This window comes from Neoarius graeffei, chromosome 6 (genome assembly GCF_027579695.1).
Source record: "Neoarius graeffei isolate fNeoGra1 chromosome 6, fNeoGra1.pri, whole genome shotgun sequence".
In the NCBI taxonomy this organism is placed as follows: domain Eukaryota; kingdom Metazoa; phylum Chordata; class Actinopteri; order Siluriformes; family Ariidae; genus Neoarius; species Neoarius graeffei.
Window position 1 is genome coordinate 42081083 of NC_083574.1, and position 21686 is coordinate 42102768.

Below are 21686 nucleotides of genomic sequence, written 5' to 3' on the forward strand. Positions count from 1 at the left end.
GTGTGTGTGTGTGTGTGTGTAAAATGACTTGCCAGTTTATTATGCATACAAGTTGATCAATAAGTGATAAACTAGCAACCCAGTGTATAGTAAAGACAGATGTGTGGACTAAATTACATGCTTGCTTTAGTTTTAGAGAGAGAGAGAGAGAGAGACTGAATCAAACCACATGTCTTGTATGCTGCAGTGTCTGACAGAGCAAGTGTGTGATCAGATTTTCCATTTGTTCACAGCATTTTTTTTTCTTCTCTGCTACACAGCTCTGTCCAGATATCAGATCAAGTCCTATTTTTATTTATTTATTTCTAAGAAGTGTGAATTCTCAAATAGTGAACGGTTGCGAAACTATCTATCCTCCCACTTTGCTCCAATCTTACACCCTTTGCAATGATAACTGTTTATAAGTCGAGCTCCAGTGACGGTGTGGACTGTGTACCCGAGTGACTTCCTCAGTTTCGTGGGGACATGGAAGGCTGGGAGGGGTAGATCCTGACCACATGTGTTTGCTATTTGCAGAGTATTTCGTCAAATGCCTTACATCTGTTTTGTGATCTTTGAACTAGTTTTCCTCCACCCCCCCCCCCCCCCCCTTGACTCTCTTTCTGTAGTTCTGTCTCTCTTCCTCTGTTTCCTCTTCGTTTTCTTTGTGCCTTTGAACACGACTCCATGCAGATGATGGAAAAGAATAAAGTGAGAATGTGAATAAGAGAGCGTGGCCTTGCTTTACCGGGCAGTAATGGGTGGCACGGTGGTGTAGTGGTTAGCACTGTCACCTCACAGCAAGAAGGTTCTGGGTTCGAGCCCAGCAGCCAGCGAGGGCCTTTCTGTGTGGAGTTTGGATGTTCTTCTCGTGTCTGCGTGGGTTTCCTCCACAGTTCAAAGACATGCAGTTAGGTTAACGTGGGGCGGCCTTGGGCTGAAGTGCCCTTGAGCAAGGTACCTAACCCTTGACTGCTCCCCGGGTGCTGTAGTGTGGCTGCCCACTGCTCTGGGTGTGTGCGTGTGTTCACTGCTTCAGATGGGTTAAATGCAGAGGATGAAACTCACTGCGCTTGAGGTGTGCATGTGACAAAGACTTCTTCTAATGTCAGGAACGGTGAGAGGACTGAGGTCATCTTTGTCCAGTCTTAAGTGCATCTTGATACAGCATTGAGTAGTCAGAAGTTTGGACACGTCTACTCATGCTTAGGTTTTTCCGTAGTTTGACTATTTTCTACATTGAACAATGCTGAACGGCACGGTGGTGTAGTGGTTAGCACGGTCGCCTCACAGCAAGAAGGTTCCAGGTTCGAACCCAGCGGCCGGCGAGGGCCTTTCTGTGCGGAGTTTGCATGTTCTCCCCGTGTCTGCGTGGGTTTCCTCCGGATGCTCCGGTTTCCCTCACAATCCAAAGACATGCAGTTAGGTTGACGTGGGGCGGCCTTGGGCTGAGGTGCCCTTGAGCAAGGTACCTGACCCCTGACTGCTCCCCGGGCGCTCTGGTGTGGGTGTGTGTGTGTGTGTTCACTGCTTCAGATGGGTTAAATGCAGAGGATGAATTTCACTGTGCTTGAAGTGTGCATGTGATAAAGGCTTCTTTTTCTTGAAAACATCAAAACTATGAAATGACCTACATGGAATTCTGTGGTAAACAAAATAAGGTTCATATTTTAGATTCTTCAAAGTAGCCAGCATTTACCTTGATGATACTTCGTACACTGTTGGCATTATCTGAACCAGCTTCATGAGGTAGTCATGGAATGGAATGCTTTTCAATTAACGGGTGTCGTCAAAAGTTAATTAGCGCAATTTCTTGCCGCTTTAATGCATTTGAGATCAAACAATAAATAGTAGACTAGATAGACTATGACTGACTAAAGTCACAGTAATTTGTGCTAGCTGACCTTTTGTTAAGGTGAAGGCCATTGTGTTGAACCAAATGGTGGTGTAGTGGTTAGCACTGTTTCCTCACGGCAAGAAGGTTCTGGGTTTGAGCCCAGTGGCCAACGGGGGCCTTTCTGTGTGGAGTTTGCACGTTCTCCCCGTGTCTGTGTGGGTTTCGTCCGGGTGCTCCGGTTTCCCCCACAGTCCAAAGACATGGTTAGGTTGACATGGGGCGGCCTTGAGTTGAAGTGCCCTTGAGCAAAGCACCGAACCCCCAACTGCTCCCCAGGTGCTGTAGCATAGCTGCCCACTGCTCTGGGTATATGCGCGCGCGCGTGTGTGTGTTCACTGCTTCAGATGGGTTAAATGCAGAGGAGAAATTTTACTGTGCTTGCTTGTGCATGTGACAAAGGTTACTTCTAAAATAAAATGAAAAAAACTGATTGAAAAAATGATTAAAATTGACACTTATAAGTGATTGGGAAAAAAAGCCAGTTTTTCATGGATCATTCCAGATCAGCACCAAAAGTTATAGCAATGTAATTCAGCCCAGAGGTATTCTTCATGTGAAATGTGGTGGTGATTGGTTGAAAACTGAGGGAGAGATAGCGTCTTAAAAAACATTAGTATAATAATGATAGATACTGTGACTATCCATACATCCGTTATCTGTAGCCGCTTATCCTGTTCTACAGGGTCGCAGGCAAGCTGGAGCCTATCCCAGCTGACTACGGGTGAAAGGCGGGGTACACCCTGGACAAGTCGCCAGGTCATCACAGGGCTGACACATAGACACAGACAACCATTCACACCTACGGTCAATTTAGAGCCACCAATTAGCCTAACCTGCATGTCTTTGGACTGTGGGGGAAACCGGAGGAAACCCACGCGGACACGGGGAGAACATACAAATTCCACACAGAAAGGCCCTCGCTGGCTGCTGGGCTCAAACCCAGGACCTTCTTGCTGTGAGGCGACAGTGCTAACCACTACACCACCGTGCCACCCTAGATACTGTGACTTAGTCACAGTAGTTTGCACTAGCTGTTACATACCAGAACATCTGGTCACTGTACCCTATAGATCCGGAACAGAGAGAGAATGAATGACGCTTAGTGAGATGAAAAAGGCTGTTTTTCATGAATCATTCCAGTTTGGTGATCCAGATCAGTACCAAAAGTCTCATCTCATTATCTCTAGCCGCTTTATCCTGTTCTACAGGGTCGCAGGCAAGCTGGAGCCTATCCCAGCTGACTACGGGCGAAAGGCGGGGTACACCCTGGACAAGTCGCCAGGTCATCACAGGGCTGACACATAGACACAGACAACCATTCACACCTACGGTCAATTTAGAGTCACCAGTTGACCTAACCTGCATGTCTTTGGACTGTGGGGGAAACTGGAGCACCCGGAGGAAACCCATGCGGACACGGGGAGAACATGCAAACTCCGCACAGAAAGGCCCTCGCCGGCCACGGGGCTCGAACCCGGACCTTCTTGCTGTGAGGCGACAGCGCTAACCTCTACACCACCGTGCCGCCTGGACCAAAAGTCATAGCAACATAATTCAGCCCAGAGGTATTCTTCATGTGAAATTTGGTGATTGGTCGAAAACTGAGGGAGAAATAGCGTCCTAAAAACACGAGGATGATAATGATAAAGTAGAAACATCCTGAGTGAGAGTAACAATTTGCGATTCTGCTGCTAGTATCCAATGGATTAGTTTCTGTTTTGCAGTGTTTGCTTCCTCATAGGTCCATAGTTTCGGAGTTGACTGTTTTTCAGTGTTCTCATCGTGTCAGCCTGGGTTTCCTCCAGGTTCTCGGGTTTCCTCCCAAAAACATGCTGAGCTAAAATTGCCATAGGTGTGCATGTGTTACTGAAGAAGACTGACTGATCTGCTTTCTGTTTTGCAGAGATGCATAAAAGTAGTTTTTTGTCAGACTGTCCTGTTTGATGATTCTCCCAGTGTGTGAAATGACTTGTTCTGAAATGAGTGTAATGACTACTCAGAAACCTGTTATGACTAAGAAACTGTCCCTCGTAAAACTAGCTTGGTGATGCACCACCATCGTCACCATGGGGGAAAGAACAGTGAGAATGATATTGATGCATGTTGGTGGTACTCTTTATTGGAGTTAGTTGGACAGTTGTGCAGCTGTGCGTCTCTGATAGCTCGAATCCCTGCTTTATTCTGAGAGAACTCTCAACACAAACATTCCCATGAGTCAGCAGGCTGCTGTGGTCCACACTGCATTCTGTCCATACTGCACATTTCAAGTCTTAAGTGCAGACTTGCATGGACACGCTTACTAGATTTATCTACGCCACTTGGGAAGTTGTTTGTTCTCTTGAATCTAGTCCTACTGTTAAAATAATGACCCCAGGCATTTATTAAAGTCCACACAAATGGTTATTGGAACATGAAATCAGTATTTGGCAGCGGCCAGTTCAGTCTCCTGATATGAACCCTGTTTAAAATCTGTGATGTGAGTAGGGCTGGGCGATAAAATGATAACGATACGTATCGCGATAGACACATACTTGATATCAATAGAAAATGCGTTCAATAGAACGTTTCGATAGAATTTTTTTTTTTTCAAGAAACGAGCATTAGCCAGAGCTGTCTCTGGTTTAGGTCCACTTTCAATCAACTGTTGTTGCGAAGCAAGCTTGGTTGCATGAGCAAAGGCACTCGTCCTCTGGTGCCTAGCAACGCATAGGGAGTGACACGCTGATAGCCAATCATGTAACAGTATCGCGTTTGGTTGCGCCATCTCGTTGTCTCGTGGTCGTGTTTATTTTTTTTTTCCAGAAACAGCGTGGCCAAGAAAAGAAAGATGAGTGCCGGAACGAGCGAGGAAATTGTGGATAAGGTCAGATGTTACAGATGTAAAGTCTTAAGTCTACCTCAGTTTTACTTTAATTTCTTCTGTGTTTACAAAACACTATTTTTATTTGATTAAACCTTCAATGAAAATATACTTGAATAGTTTAAGAATAGTCTAAGTCTACCTCGGTTTCACTCAATTTCTGTTATGTTTATAAAGCACTGCATATTTTTATTTATGTTTTTAAATGTTATTCACCAGAGGGTGAACTTTTTTTGCACTAAACTTGCAGTAAAAAATTAAAAATATGACAGTCCTTCTCACATAGCCGGTTTTGCTCAGGGCTTTGAACCAGAATTTTTTTCCTGTTGGTTCGTTCCGAACAGAAACGGAATTTTAACGTTTCCGGTTTTGGGTTCCACCATTAAATAGACGTTCCCGAACCGGTTAGAACAAAAAAATTTAGTTCCCGGAACGGTTAATTACGTTCCCTGTCAGCTGTTTAACAAATGGCTATAAAGTTATGTCTCTGTCTCATCCAGCTTAAGCCAAATGTAGGCTAATTCTATTACAACCTTCATTAAATAAGACAAGAAATAATTCAAAACAGTTATTATTTCAAATGTTGGCGATTTGGATTCTCAGTATGTCTTCCCATCTGCACAAACAGAAAAAGTGCCAAAAATGAAAGATAATTCGTTTAGTGTGTTACCGCACTCATTTAAGTTGTGATTCACGCTGTTTGTACCGATAATAACCACAAATTCCCCGCCGACTTTGCTGATCTGCGGCCCCGACATGCGGTGTGTGCGCACTCGGCGGAGTTTATTTTGTGTTTAACCCCCACCCCCGGCTGGCTACTTGTTTGTCATGGCTGGCTAGTATGAGCCTTAATGGAAAGCCCTGTATGCATTGATAGGCTAACAGAGGTTAACGTCATTTAATGTTCGCGAGCCTCTCATTAACGTGGACAAATATATTGATATCGTGTTTGAAATTGACGTTTTTGAATAACGATAGACTGCAATATTTACCTCTTATTTAAGATGTGGAGGCGTGATAGTAGTCCACCCTCCCGCTCTCTCCATTCAGTCAGCGAACGTCACACAGGAAGTGAACCCCAGCGGGTCATAGAAACTTGCGCAGGAGAAGAATGACTTTTTTATTTGTAGGCTACGGAAACTTTGAGGAACGAAATAAAAACCGGTATTAACCGGTTACCATTATTTTTAATAAGCGTTTCTGTTCCGGAACATAAAAAATAATAAAGTTTCTGGTTTCGTTTTTGTTCTATGTGAAATAGAAAAAGTTCCCGGTTTTCGTTTTCGTTCCTTGAACCGGTTCAAAGCCCTGGTTTTGCTATGTTTACATTTAACACTTTGCTCATGTTTTTATAACACTTGAGTTTTTTAAGCACTTTATTATTGATAATTGCTCAGTTTTCGTTGTGATCGTAACATTGAACATGCGTGTTGACATTCCTTGCTTATTGGCTGTCAGAGGAAGTTTAAGTTTAAAATAAATGTTTGAAATTTAGTATTGTTCCCTCCTGGTCCTTATTTTAAATAGGTCATAAAATGTTTCAATAATTATCGATATCGACCAATATGAAACACTTATATCGTGATACAGATTTCAGCCATATCGCCCAGCCCTAGATGTGAGTTGAAGAGGACAGTCCACATGTTGCATGTTGTAATCCTGTGTAAAGGAGCTTGAAACGTTCAGCGTGGAGGAGTGTCTACAGTGCCTCCGACCTCGGTTGACATTACAAGAAGAAGAGACAGGGGTCATTAAAGGGGAGGTGTCGGAAATACAGCACAAGCTACATTAGTCTTGATGTGCAGTTCACGTTGCCACATGCTTTCATCTGTAGCCGAGCTGAGCTTCGATACCTCCTCTGTTTGACTGCTTCCTGAGCGCTAATTCCGTCCTCGTGTTCTTGCTCATCTCTCTCGCTGTACTTTTTCTGAGAGAACTTGACAGTGTTAAAATCTCTGTTAGGGCTTCACGCTTTTGTTAGGCAGAACTTCGCGACTCACGTTCTGTATTCCTCAACTAGAAAGCACGAGGCGCATGTTGACATCCTTCGTTTCTAGTTGCCATGGGTTTCTGCCGTGACCTCAGCATCCAGGGACTAGATTTTGACATGTAGCAGAGTTGTTTTGTTCTACACTCAGCCGTGCACTATGATTGCATTAGAAAGCGGACTGTGTAATTGAGTGTTTGTTCTGAATAAGGTATTTATAAATGATGCTGGAGGCATCCACACAAAAGATTAATTGTAGTTCTTGCTCAAATGTTGTATTATTAATGTGCTTGTCATAATACAGTGTGATTGCATGCAAAAGTTTGTGCACCCCTGGCCAAATTAGATATTTTGTTGATCTTTTTAAAATGCAAAGACGTGAACGATGAGTCGCATGCTATAGATGCACAATGGTGTAACATGGGGGGAAAAAAATAAAAAATTCAGGTTTTGATTTTATGTACTGAAATAACTATTAGGCACAATTTTTACAATATCTATATAAATTAGTTGTTTTTACCCATTTTAACCTTGAACTCAGCGTTTTAATGATTACCCATAATGCATTGTTTATCGCGCAAAAACGTCATAAGACAGTGGAAATACTACCTTTACTACCTTCACGTGGCGTCTTTCTCGATCGCACGCGCCTAGAAGCGTACCTTCTAGAACGTTCCCGGGTGGTCACGGACTGTCACGTAGCGTAGTTCGGTTGTGAAACTCGCAAGGATGGAGTATTTTCGCGAGTTTGGTGGCAAACTTTTGCGCCGCAATTTCTCTATTCTCGAAATTTGTAACCTGAAACCCTACAAGAAATGTTTCATAATGTTTGGGATTTTGAAAAATGCTTCTAGCAAGTTTATTTCGCTGTATTTTTCTGTGAAACTTGGCATAAATCATCCTTAAGTGATGAGCGTGACATTGTTATTTTGGTATGGGAAGCGGGAGAAATGAGAGTTTCTCAACTACAGCAGCACTTCTCACCATAGATGGCTGGCGTGTTTCACAGCGTTTGGGATTTACTAAATCTCTAGATCTACTGAAGCTACGAGGATATAAATCACCAGGATTCTAATTTACTGGGTGAGAAGTATTATATATTTTTTAGTGCTGTCAAGCGATTAAAATATTTAATCGCGATTAATGTCGCGACTGTCCTAGTTAACTCGTGATTAATCGCAATTTAATCGCACATTTTTGTCACATGAAAAACCATTGTAATTCTCTTATCAGCATAAAGTGAATGGGCTTGCGTTGTACCAATGTTTTGTTTTTTTTTTTTTTTTAAATTGCAGAGCATAACGCGTCTTGTCACAGCCACTGACATCCATAACTTCCATATTAGATGAGAAAACCAAGGGATGAAAAATAAAGTGCATATCACTGTGAAAATAAAAAAAAGTTTTATTTTACTCTTCATTAGTTTCTTTTGAAGAGAAGTATTTGCCATAAAAGAAGAAAAAAACAGATAACAAAAATAAAAACATTCATCATACGTTCAAAAACGTTCATCATAGTGTGGCACTGTATTCTCTAATTCTCACTGCTTATAACTCTACACCTCCCCGGTGGAGATGAGCTGGGAAACTGAAGGCTGAAGGAAAAGTATTGAAAAGTATTTTTCCAGTCTCACCTGTGAAAGCTAATCCCATGTGAACTCGTTTGGATGGTAAACCTGTTGGTGCAGTTAAACGCAGCGCGCGACAAGCCTCAGCAGGAACTACGGGTGACTCGCAGGGCCAAATTAGAATTTGCGTTAACGGCACTATTTTTTTTAATCGCGTTAAATTGAGATCGCGTTAACGCGTTATTATCGCGTTAACTTTGACAACACTAATATTTTTTGAAAGGTTTATTCGCGCTACAAGTCCATGAAAGTTGGAATTGTTTGTGAAGGGGTTAGTTAGATTTTGGTAGCGTGATGCGCACAACAAGCAAAAGAAAAAACAAATTTTCTTCCGAATTTCCTTGCTTTAGCAAAATTATTTTTTGATACATTAAAAGACTGTGTGTGTTTATAATATTTAAGCGGGTTTTTTTTTAATTATAGAGAATATTTGATCAAAACTTTCAAAACAGCATTCAAAGTGATTTTTCACGGGTGTAAATGTTACACGTGACGTCCATAATTACGTTAAATTTTAAGAACTAAAATTCTGTTAAAAATTCTAGATTTGTGCTATCATTCTGGGGTTTTGCTGAATAATACTTTAGGGAGTTCTCTTACAATGCTGAAAATTCAGTGAGTTTTGGTGAAATTCTAGAAAAGCTATTTACATTTTAACGCGCCTGATAGCGATTGTGCTCACACAGCGTGCTACTCATAAACCCAGTAACAATTTTCGTCAAATGTTTAAATAATATTGGCTGGTGTTTGAGTGGTATATCAGATATGTTCCATTCAGCTAGCATGATATTGAACGAGTGGAAGACGAGTTCAGTATCATGCTAGCTGAATGGAATATATCTGATGGACCATGAAAACAGCCATTATTATTATACACTCTCCGTATCGGCATACTCGAAGGCCAGTGATGGCAAGCCAGTGCTACCGAGAGCTACTAGCACAGGCTAACAACCGAGAAACTAAGATTATGTCTCCAGACTCTTCTTCCATGCATGCTCGCCACAATATTTTTCACTCAGACTTAAGTATTCATTTCCCAATGTAATTTACTTTGTTCCTTTTTAAAATTAACATTGAGAGCTACACACAATGGAACTAACTGGCAGCCAAAATTCTCTCAAAATCTTCTGCTTTTAATGAAGCAAACCTCGCGGCCAAGTTTGTTTACAAATAGTCACAGTCGTTCGCTAGCGCAGAAGTTTTACATCTCCGATGTGTCTCTTTTCCAGTTTTTCGATGTCCGTTGGTATGTTTTTCTCTTGTAAATATGCACGAAGAATATATAATGAAGTTTTGGTAGCCTTTCGGGTGTTCAGTGCGTCTTCGGTTTCAGTTTTCAGTTTATTTATTTAGTGCTTAATAGCATAGCTAATCGTAGCACTGGATTAGCCTCATCTTTTCTCTTTCCGGGCAGACAAAGAAATGGCTCTGCGCATGCGCAGCTTTGTCAGTGGATATTCGCATGAGCGCTGACGTGTGATGTCATGTTGTATTGACCACGTGTAATATTGTAACAATATTGCATGCTCGTTCTCCATTGGGTAGAGTGACGTAATACACGTAGGATAAGTGAAGTGATAACGATATTGCATGCTATCGAGCCAAATGAATGAAACCTGCTAGAAGGGAATAGAATGTTTTTATTCCATTAAAAAAAAAAAGTGTTCTGTATGCATAATAATATTTGATGAACTTGAATATGAATTGTGGCTTGTGCAAAAGTTTGGACACCCTTTCGATTGTCAAGTCTCCGAATTTAATTGACTCACTAGTCGGGGCAAGCATTGTCATTATAAATAACTCCAGTGCATGATGGATTCTTCGAATCTTGTGTTAACATTCAACACTCGTAGGTTTTTAAGAGGAAAATAATCAACTTTGAGATGAATCGCACCACTGTAGTGTTGATTTTATTTTCCTAGAACATGTCTCATCTGGTCTTATAGTCTGGAGTAAATGTTTAACAAGCCATAGCTTGCAGTCCTATGATTCTTCACCCTTGTACATGTTTAACACACTGTGACATAATGCTGGCCCAAAGACCAGAATACAGATGATGAAAACCGTTAAAAACAGGTGCTAATGTGTTAATGGTTAAAGGGGTATGACTACACAAACACGCTGCATGTGTAGCAGAAGATAAACTCATTAAAAACACCAATGGCTATATTATAAAATTGGATAACCTCTGCATAACCTCTAGAAATGTTCTTAAAGACAACACTGAGCAGGTGTAGCATCATTCCGTCCAAAGCGTAGTTGTTTTTGTTCTGCCACAAACAAAGAAGCGCTGGCCCGTGCCCACTATCCCATAGCTGTGAGGGATCGGAGGGAGAGAGGAGCTCTGCCTCTTCTCTCTCGTGGAGGGGGAGGAGCTCTTACGCCGTCTGGATCACGACGGGTAGGATGTTTTAATATAGACGAATACAGAATGATGCAAGAGTTTCTTAATCACGCCTGTGTTCACAGACACAATGCAGATTTGCTTTTTCTCTTAAAAAAAAAAAAAATCTGAGCTGGGTGAAATGGAAGTGAACTTAAGTAAATCTGAACATTGCGGTGATGGAGTGGTTTATGTAATGTTGATCATTATGGGTTTGAGCCATTAGACCCGTCTCCTGTGTATATAAAAGTTGCCGTTGTGTGTGGGGGGGATCCACAGAGTAATTGATCCAGCTCGGAATTTGTGGTGCACTGTTTTATTTTATTTTATTTATTCAGCCCGTAGCTTTAAAATGAGCAGAAATATTACTCTACTGTTTTTTTTTTTTTTTTTTTTCCCCCCCCATCCCCTCAAGCTCATGAAGTTTAATGTCTCGGCCTAAAAATAAATCCCATGCTGGAAAAGGACGCAGACGTAAAATTACTGAAGCAATGCATCCATAACTGTAAAGGTGTAGGTTTTTAATGCTATTTTTGTTCAGTCTGAAATTATAATGTTGCATTTTCAGACGTATAAAAATAAGTAGTCCATTAAAATAGTGAGTGTGTGTGATGATGATAACGGCAAAGTGCCACCTGCCTGTATAGATGGACAGTGCCAGATCAGCAGTCTGAGGGCTTAGTCACACACAGCCTGGATAATGAGAACAGTTGTTTTTAATGCGCGCGCGTGTGCGGACTTACACACGTGTTTTCGGGGTCTCCGCTAATCCTCCTTACTCTGCTAGAGAGCCATTCAGAAACACTTACTGATATCTATCCACTCAAACACAGCAGAGAATCTCGGAACCTCTCCTCTTATGCCCCTTTTCCACCAAAGCAGTTCCAGGGCTGGTTCGGGGCCGGTGCTTAGTTTGGAACCGGGTTTTCTGTTTCCACTGACAAAGAGCTGGCTCTGGGGCCAGAAAAACCGGTTCCAGGGTAGCACCAACTCTCTGCTGGGCCAGAGGAAAGAACCGCTTACGTCAGCGGGGGGGCGGAGTTGTTAAGACCAACAACAATAGCAAGACCGCGAAAGGTCGCCATTTTTAAGCGACGAGAAGCAGCAGCTGTACAAACGCGAAGTCATCCATTATTTTTGTTGTTGCTGCTGCTTCTTCTCAGTGTTGTTGTTGCTTCGATGTTTGCGCCAAGGTTTATGCAAACGTAGCGACGTAACTGACGTATACAGCGACGTAATGACGTGGCTCCCGTTAGCACCGCAAGCTATGGAAAAGCAAACTGGTTCTCAGCTGGCTCGCAAGTTGAACGAGTCGTGAACCAGCACCAGCACTGGAACTGATTTGGTGGAAAAGGGGTATTATAACACCATGACAACACCATCACAAAACCAGACAAATCACCTACCTTGTAAAATTCTCATCACCACTTTCCATTTCCGTTGTAGTCTTTATCCGTTTGTCACTCAGTGTCTCTTATTCTATTAATGAGTCACACGACACAGGATGTCCCGTTTAGACGCCGTCTTAGTTTCAAACTAACACCGGCAAATCGTTGTACATTATGTATGAGGTGAAGAGATGATGGCTTTCTTTAATTAAAGAGGAAAATGGCTATGATGAGTCCGGAATTAATTAAAACATGACCGGGTGTGATGTTGTAAGGAGATGATCACTGACTGTTGTGTGATGGAGCAGAAAGCAAAGCTTTTTTTTTTTCTTGCAGGATGCTCAAGAATCATTTTATTCCTCTTGTACAACAGCAGTTTTTGCCAACAATTCTGTTTTTATTGATTTAAAGAATAACAGGTTGTACTTTTATAGCCATTTATACTTGCATTTAATAACTTGTTTCGCAGAACATTTCTACCTGATCACTTACACTATAACCAGCTATAAGCAGTTCTCACCAGCTTCTGGTTTTTTTTTCCCCCCTCTCTCAATTCTTGTTTTTTTTCCTCTCGATCTTTAAGACAAATATGCAGCATGTTCTCGACAAACCTCAAAGTCCTCCACCCTGAAGATCTTCCTGTGTCAGAAAACGTACACTTACAGCTTTGACTCTGTTACAAAGTGCCTACACTGGAGACTCCATACCAAAACCGTCCATTGACTGTCACATGTCAACATGCATTCATGTACAGCAGGGTTTTTTCTAGAAAAACTTAGTATTCGGGCGCTCACCATGGCAAGGGAGCGAAGCGGGTGGGGGGGGGGATGGTGCCTGTTGTGTCCCCCCCCCCCCCCCCCCCCCCCGGCCGCTGTGCGAAGCCTTTGAAAAATTGAGGCTACAATGGGACATTCTGAGGCTATCTGAGAGGGAAATTGTAATAAATTGTCTGTCAACATTGAAAAAGAAAGAAGTAATCATCTTCTGCCCCGGACAGTCTTTGTCTTTCTTCCGCTTCGTGCCGCGGGATGACATCTTTAAATTCCCAAGTGTCAACAAAACCAACTCACAAACTACTTCTGTCAAAAGCTCCCAGGCCGGTGGGTGAAAGGTCATTCAGTCTTGAGAAATCTCGCTCTACAAGTCAGCTGACCTTGTATGTAACCCATGTCAAATCTCGCGAGAGCAGCCGCGACAAGTAAACAACATGGCGCCTCAGTCTGGAAAACGCCAATTCGGATTGTTTTTGCACCGTCTGGCGGTGTATCTACTATGATTGGAATATTTTTGGAGCAATTATAACGTATTTGATGATCAGACACATTGTCACGTGGTGTTGCTGGGATGTTTTCACGGAGAAAAGAGCGTTTTGAGAAAGATTGCATGTTGTGCAGTAGCATATAAGTGCATGGCTTAAGTGTGACTTGGGGTTCAATCGGCATTTCGGTAAGGGGGGCGCACGCCGAGAGTAAGAGGGCGCAGCGCCCCTGTTCCCCGGTTTAGACGACAGCCTGTACAGTGTGCTTGTGAATATGATCTGTTCCCATAGAAACAATAACATATTGGAATTAGAGCATCAATATAAATCTGTGAGTTACTTTGCGGAAAATTGGCCTAATCAACCCTTTATGACCAATCACAATCAAGAATACGACAGTAATTAATCAGTTCATGGAATAAAACTTTGTAAGATTTTTATTATGGTTTGTCAAACTAATTTGGTTGTTAAATTAATATGCGGGGCGGCACGGTGGTGTAGTGGTTAGCGCTGTCGCCTCACAGCAAGAAGGTCCTGGGTTCGAGCCCCGGGGCCGGCGAGGGCCTTTCTGTGTGGAGTTTGCATGTTCTCCCCGTGTCCGCGTGGGTTTCCTCCGGGTGCTCCGGTTTCCCCCACAGTCCAAAGACATGCAGGTTAGGTTAACTGGTGACTCTAAATTGACCGTAGGTGTGAATGTGAGTGTGAATGGTTGTCTGTGTCTATGTGTCAGCCCTGTGATGACCTGGCGACTTGTCCAGGGTGTACCCCGCCTTTCGCCCGTAGTCAGCTGGGATAGGCTCCAGCTTGCCCGCGACCCTGTAGAAGGATAAAGCGGCTAGAGATAATGAGATGAGATGAGAAATTAATATGCCTAGCTAACTCACTGTGTCATCGAGCAGAGGTTCACAACCTTTTCTACGTTAAAGTGCATATCACGGGTAAAATCAATGTAATTCCCCTATTTTATATTAAACTTTGGTCAAACATCTGTAACATTCTGCATTCTCTGCAATTTTTTTTTTTACCTTGCGCAATACCAGAAAAATTCAGTTGAAATCAAGCCATTTGAGGCGAATCGGTCCGCCTCTGAAAAAACTCGGCATTTGGATTTCCCGGCAAACATTGATTTTCGTGACGTCGTGTGCGGGACGCCTCCCTCTGAATCCTGCGTCAGCGCTGGTTTGTTTATGAGAAAACGACCTGGTGGTTTTCTGCAAATTTCTTCAACGTTATCACGTAATTATTAAAATGGTTAACAGATGTACCGTAGGAGGGTGTAGCAACACCAATCTTGATGGGATTAGTACTTATCGTTTTCCAAAAGACCGGACAATGAGAGAGAAATGGGAGCGCTTGGTGTACACAGGCTGTGCACTGAAACCGTGCAAAGCTCTCGCAGCCTGCTGGCGCTTCCGCAGGTGATGTCACGAATCTGGCTCCAGACTCCCTTGGGATTTTTCCAGACGCTTTTTTTTTTTTTTCTGCTGTAGACAGATGGCCTTGTGCAAAATTACCCTTCTGGATGAGTGTGTAAAGGGATATTCTTTCATATAACACCCCCCCCCCCCCCCCCCCCCCCCGAAATTGGTCCAGAATATGCACTTTAAGGCCCACCTATTCATACTTGTAACGAGTCGGGGCCCATTTAATAAATGTCCCTAATTATTTTGGCTCATTTATTTTATTAGAATCTAATAATCTATTGTAAAGTGTATTAATGGGATGCAACATCGCTCCCTGTTACAGATGGGAGTCCAGGAATTAAATAAATGCAATAAAAACCAACTGTTTTTAATTGTAGGTATTGTATTTAAAACTGTATGGATGTGCCAGAAGCCAAACCATGCATGCATGGAGGGGGGGATTCGTGGCACACTATATGGCGCTTTGCAGCCCATTAATGGGTTGCGGCCCAGTGGTTGAGAAACACTCAGGATTAGGATGAGGATTTTTCCTATAGCTTTAAATGGTCTTACCCCTGACACTAATTACCCTGCCATTATACAAGGCACCTACTATGTATAGTATATTGATGTATAGTACAAGAGCTGTATAAATAATGTGTCCATTATGAAAATCTTTGAGTCATTTTCTCAACTCTAATTGAGTCTAATATAAAACCATCTATTTGACGTCCTAAAAGCTACCTTCTCTCATCTCCTTTCATCCCTCTTTTTTTCTCTTACACATGCACAACTCTCATTTGTGATGTAACAGGTGCCTCCACAGCTGGAAAAAAAAATCTATAGGTCATCTATACTGCAGCTTTTGTTCTACAGGACACAGCTGTTAGTGGATTTGCGCACACCTGATCCTTTTTGAACAGTTGCTATACTTACTGACCTCAAGATTAAGCGTGAACACGGTGGGAAATGCCGGTAAGCCATATGTCCCCAAGTGCCAGCTGGACACATTCTACATGTGAGCTACATGATTACAATATAGATGTACTGTTTAAAGATGCACACAGTTAGTAATTGAAGAGTTGGACTTATTTAAGTCCAGGAATGAATAATTCCCCTCCCCTTGTGAGTCTGTCCTTGTCTTTGCACACCTCAGTCTGCTCTTTGAGCGCCTCTTAGTGCAGCAGCACAATAAAGGGCCTCTGCATGTTCATCACATTCCTGCACTGTGACGCAAATCATGTGGTCTCATGGTCTATTCACTCTATTCAGTCATTCCTGTGCTGGCAGACCACAAAAACACACACACGTAATGGAGCAGTAGGACTCAACCTGTAGGGTCACAGACGGAGGGAGGGGGACGGACGGGACGGAGGGAGGGGGACGGGACGGACAGGACGGAGGGAGGGGGACGGGACGGAGGGAGCGGGACTCAGAGGGGGCACAGACAGGGAGAGAGGGGCACGGGGAGGGAGGGAGAGAGACACAGACAGACAGAGAGAGGGAGGGGGACAGGACGGGAGGGAGGGGGAGGGACGGGATGGAGGAGAACACGGACGGACGGACAGAGACTCAGAGGGGCACGGACAGGGAGAGAGGGAGAGAGACAGACGGAGAGAGAGTGACACAGGCAGAGACAGACAGGGAGAGAGAGACATACAGATGTTTTATTCTAAAGAGTTTATAAAGAGCTTTTCACTAATGCCATTTTATTTTTAAATTGTGCAGGCATTATGCATGTCAGTGCATAATAATATAATACACTTCAGAATTTTTTAATATTCACACTTGACATACAACCCCAGTACAGACAATTGATACATCAGTTAGCAGAATAAACGTTACCGGTACTCTAATACTGCGTCCTGTTTACCTTGGACTTCGGACCTGGGTATGATGTCATACCCGAGTTGCAGTTTCAATACAGCAAGTCACAAAACCAAGATGGACACCATTATTAGCCATTGTTACCAATACCAGTTGATAATTGTGTGTTTTGTATATTTTGTGCATGCAGACACTGTAGCAACATGTTCACAGAGAGAAGTCGGTCAGGACTGCGTGTATGACTGATTTAATGAGACACATAAGACAGAAGTGCTAATAAACAGTATATTACTGCAGCTTATTATTGATGATGTGCGGAGCAGCCATCTTGGATTTTGAGGTCCGTGTTGGTAAGGATCTTCTGACTTTCTGAGTTGGAGCTGAGTTCTGACTCAGGGGGTGTTCCAGTTGAAATTTCTGACTGGGAACTTGGAAATCTTAGCTTCCTAGTTCAAGTGGAGCACGATAACTGTTAAATGTTGTTTTTCTTGTATTAATGTTGGAGGAAAGAGTGTGTTGTTATGAGCAAAGTAGTATTCTTTCCAAGCTTAAGCTCCGGTTCACCAAAGATTAAGGAGGGAAAAAAAAAAAAAAAGGCACACCAAGATTAGGTAAACAAAGTTGTGCAAGACAAACCTGGTAAATGTGTAAATTATTGCATGTTTAACCTTGAAGAGTTCTGTTGATTGTGATTTTTATCTTATTGTTTTTGTGGATTCTGTGAATACCTGTTAGAGCATGAAAGCACTATGTAAACACTCTATAGTCTTCTTTTCCTTTCGATTACGTTCATTATGTCTTATATTAAATATAGTTAGTTTTTTTTTTTTTCTTTTTTATCAGACATCTAGTTTTTGGGTTTGTTTACCTGACATGTTTCGACGTACAACTTCCGTCTTCCTCAGAGTGTCACCGGATGTTATTGGTGACGCATCTTTTATCAGCTGCTGTTTCTGAAGGCGTGGCCTTCCTGTCTGGTTTGACAGGTCGGTCACGCCTTATACTGTCTGTTCGTCCCCTGCAAGATGTCACTCCAGGTATGGGAGAGCATGTATGCTCCCTCATCCCGGTTGATGGTCCTCGGGCTTCGCTTACGGATCTCCATGGCCTCCCTGATCCAGCGCTGATGTTTGTTATCTTCTGTGCGGATGACTCTGGCATTCCCCCAGTCCATAATATGATTTTCCCTTTTGCAGTGATCTGTTATAGCTGACTTATAATTTTCCTGTTGTGCCTTTTCTTTTATTGTTCGGGTTTGTCTTGTAGCTGTCTCCTTTTCGCACTCTTTCTTATGTTCATTTTTTCTTGTGTTGAAACTCCTTCCTGTCTCCCCAATATAAGTTTTATTGCATAATTGACATGGAATCTCATATACATCTTGCAGGGGACGAACAGACAGTATAAGGCGTGACCGACCTGTCAAACCAGACAGGAAGGCCACGCCTTCAGAAACAGCAGCTGATAAAAGATGCGTCACCAATAACATCCGGTGACACTCTGAGGAAGACGGAAGTTGTACGTCGAAACATGTCAGGTAAACAAACCCAAAAATTAGATGTCTGATAAAAAAGAAAAAAAAAAAAAATACTCTATAGTCTTTATAGAGTTGGGCTATAAATTAGAAGAGTTAAAACTGTTTTTGGTATATGACTTATTGAGAGGGGCGGCACGGTGGTTAAGCCTAGGTCACAACCGGACGTACGATTTTTTGGCCGTGCGATTTTTGGCGTTTCCCAAATCGCTGTGTTTTTTTTTTTTTTTTTTTGTTTGTTTGTTTTTTTGTTCATGGAGAAAGATGTACGTTGGCCGTAAGTTTGTCTTGCAACCTGAAAAAAATGTAAGCGCCCGTAGAGTTTGTTTGACATGATAAAGAACCTCTGCGGCCGGTCTACGGCTTGAAAATCAGCACGTCACACGCGCACCCTCTGTGCGTTTCTTGCGTTTTTTGCACGTAGACCGGCCGTAGGAGCACGTACGGCTGGTTGTGACCAAGGCTTTAGCACTGTCGCCTCACAGCAAGAAGGTCCGGGTTCGAGCCCTGTGGCCGGCGAGGGCCTTTCTGTGTGGAGTTTGCATGTTCTCCCCGTGTCCGCGTGGGTTTCCTCCGGGTGCTCCGGTTTCCCCCACAGTCCAAAGACATGCAGGTTAGGTTAACTGGTGACTCTAAATTGACCGTAGGTGTGAATGTGAGTGTGAATGGTTGTCTGTGTCTATGTGTCAGCCCTGTGATGACCTGGCGACTTGTCCAGGGTGTACCCTGCCTTTCGCCCGTAGTCAGCTGGGATAGGCTCCAGCTTGCCTGCGACCCTGTAGAACAGGATAAAGCGGCTAGAGATAATGAGATGAGACTTATTGAGAGAGTCAAATGCAGGTCTTGATGCAAGAACAGTTGCTGTGTTTTAAAGTAATCCATGTTCACTTGGGTCTGGTCACTCTTTCGATTATGCGTATAGGGAAGAAGAAATGCCCTGCCCTCAGAATCATGATGCAACATACACCAAGTTCATACGGAGGCAGGGCCTTCACATGTACAATTACATATAGAGCAAATTTAAGATATTCCTTGTCCGTTATATTTGTATCCGTCTGGCATTCGCTCATTTTGGAAATGCATCCAGATCCATTGAGAATTAGAGTGAAGCAAAGGACAGAAGCAGGGGAAGTGGCTGCTTTTTCAGTACAGCAATAGTTTATAGCAGAGGTTCACAACCTTTTCTACTCTAAGGCCCACCTATTCATGCTTGTAACAAGTCGGGGCCCATTAAAAAGGACTCCCAATTATTTTGGCTCATCTATTCTATTAGAATCTAATAATCTGTTCTAAAGTGTATTAATGGGATGCAGCATCACTCCCTGTTCCAGATGGGAGCCCGGGAATTAAAGCAGATACGCAGAGACTTTATTTTTAAATAAATTTCTGAGTGGATAGTATCTCCATCCTTGACTCTTGTATGCTGCATAAATAGGAATAAAAAATATATATATTTTTGAGAGTTAAAATCGACTGCAAAGTTGGCATTCGAACTGCCCCGCTGAGCCAGCCAGCCCTGAATGTGTGACATCACAGCGGGAACCGGTTTTAAGACTGACAGCTATAAACCAAAGTCATATAAATAAAAATTTATGGTGAAAGTAAGAAATAGCGTTACCGACTTGCTCAACTAAGACTGATTTGACTTCACTGATTGTCGGTTGACCCTCATTAAAACAGGATAGGTGCTATAACTTCTGCAGCATACATGTACATGCATGCATTTTCACTGATAAAACGTAAAAGGCGAATTAAATAATCAGATGAACTGAGACAATCACATTCTGAAGCAAATTTAAATAATCTTATACCCGTAACTTAAACACACAATACGAGTTACATGGATTAATCTAAATGCAGGTAAACAGCGTGTTTTTGTATCCAAACGAGAGTCTGCGCTTACCCGTCTGTGTTCTCACTTCTTGAAGGCCGATCTTGTGGCCGATTGTTTTGAAACAATCTGACTTTCAGTTGTTCATTCAGTTCTCCGTTCATTCGCTTCTTCCACGTAAGGGCGACATGGCAGCAATATCCAGTTTAGAAATCAGACGGCTGGTCCACTCATTCTCTCTTTTCTTCATACTGAGTACTCCGCCATTACTGCTTGGCTCAGGCAATTACTAAAACCCGGGATGGAACGGGACATCACAGGTTTTAGCAACAACCGTGGGGAGGTCACTGCCCGAGCAATACGGGTCACTGATGCTGAACAAACTTAGACAAGTTATCGCACGATGTAGATGGGGTATTTTCTGAATTTTCTTGGGGATTACTCCCTGGATCCATTACGCTCGCGCAAGGTAAACAATCCTGAAGCCGTCCAATATGGCGGAGTATACACGGACGGGTCACGTGACTGCACATCCTCTATAGCCAACGCTCCTCAACAGATCAGAGGTCTCGTACGAATCTTCAGTAAAAAGTGCAGAGCAGAGGAGAGACCACTTCGTAGCCACCCAATGTGCCCGTGAACTTCTCGCAAACCGCGTCCAAATCTTTGCAGTTTGAAAGTTCTTGGGCCATGAATGCAACATAAATCCACCTTCTGTCGTGTTGCTGCACCCACCAGCAACACATCTACGTGGCATGGCGATAAATTGGCTCAAAATGGAGGATTGGAGTTGCAGTCAGCTCTGTGTTTTAGTATAGCGGAAATGGCGACGAGACCGATAGACTTCCTGCTGTGACGTTACGGACATCAAGGTCATTCACTCAGACCGCTACCTATATAAATCACTTTAATCGTAAAATTACTATATTAGATTTATCGTTAACGCTTAAAACTATTCCTGTGCCATTCTTGAGGTCTCAAGGCGTTTATAAACGAAAGTGAGGCCATGGCTCTGCGTATATGCTCTAAATAAATGCTATAAAACCCAGCTGGCTTTAATTGTAGGCGTTGTATTTAAAACTGTATGGATGTGCCAGAAGCCAACATAAAACCATGCATGCAGGGCATTCTCAGTCAAAAGGGATTAATGATCCAAAAGTGGAGTCTGGTTGATTAACACAAGAACTTATTGCCATGTTTGTGTTCAGCAAACAAGCAAGTTATTAAAACCAGGAAGTCCACTCAAAAGAAGTGGATATAGAAACCACGCAATGGGATTAGATCCTTACACGCTAACAAAGAAGGATTTTTTTTCTATGAGTTGGGAAATGATCCATCTGTTGAGTTCCCCGACATCTCAAACTACCTGGTGCTGCAGACATCGTTCTACACGGGGACACAGATGAAAACCCGGAAGAGCATGGAGGCATACAACTTTTTATATGTGGCTGGGTTAAAGATCTGCGGATCAGGACACTACAAGGTAGCCGGATCTAAGTGCAGGAAGAGTGTTTGTTAGCAGGCGTGATATTTACAAAATCGAAACAGAAAGCAGAATCCTAAAGCAGAGTATTTAGACAGCGTTATAAACATGGCTAGAAACAAATGTGACCGTGGTAATGATAATACTTCGTGAAAACAGTGTCCGTATCTGTGTGCTGAATGCGCTCAAATCAGTATCAGGTGTTTCCTATAATGACTGGGTCCCAAGCGTG

The 21686-nt window shown here is 42.8% G+C and overlaps 1 protein-coding gene across 3 annotated transcripts in view; it reads left to right on the top strand.

The window, feature by feature from the left end:
* Nucleotides 1-21686, top strand: part of LOC132887900 (protein FAM107B-like) — a 338230-nt gene that overhangs the window by 263190 nt on the left and 53354 nt on the right. The window contains exon 2 of one of the 3 annotated variants that reach the window (XM_060923678.1): nucleotides 17994-18143. The exons of the other annotated variants lie outside the window; for them this stretch is intronic. Coding sequence (XP_060779661.1) covers nucleotides 18137-18143 — 7 coding nt within the window. The 5' untranslated portion in view covers nucleotides 17994-18136. The remainder of the gene's footprint in view (nucleotides 1-17993; nucleotides 18144-21686) is intronic. 3 annotated transcript variants of the gene reach the window in all.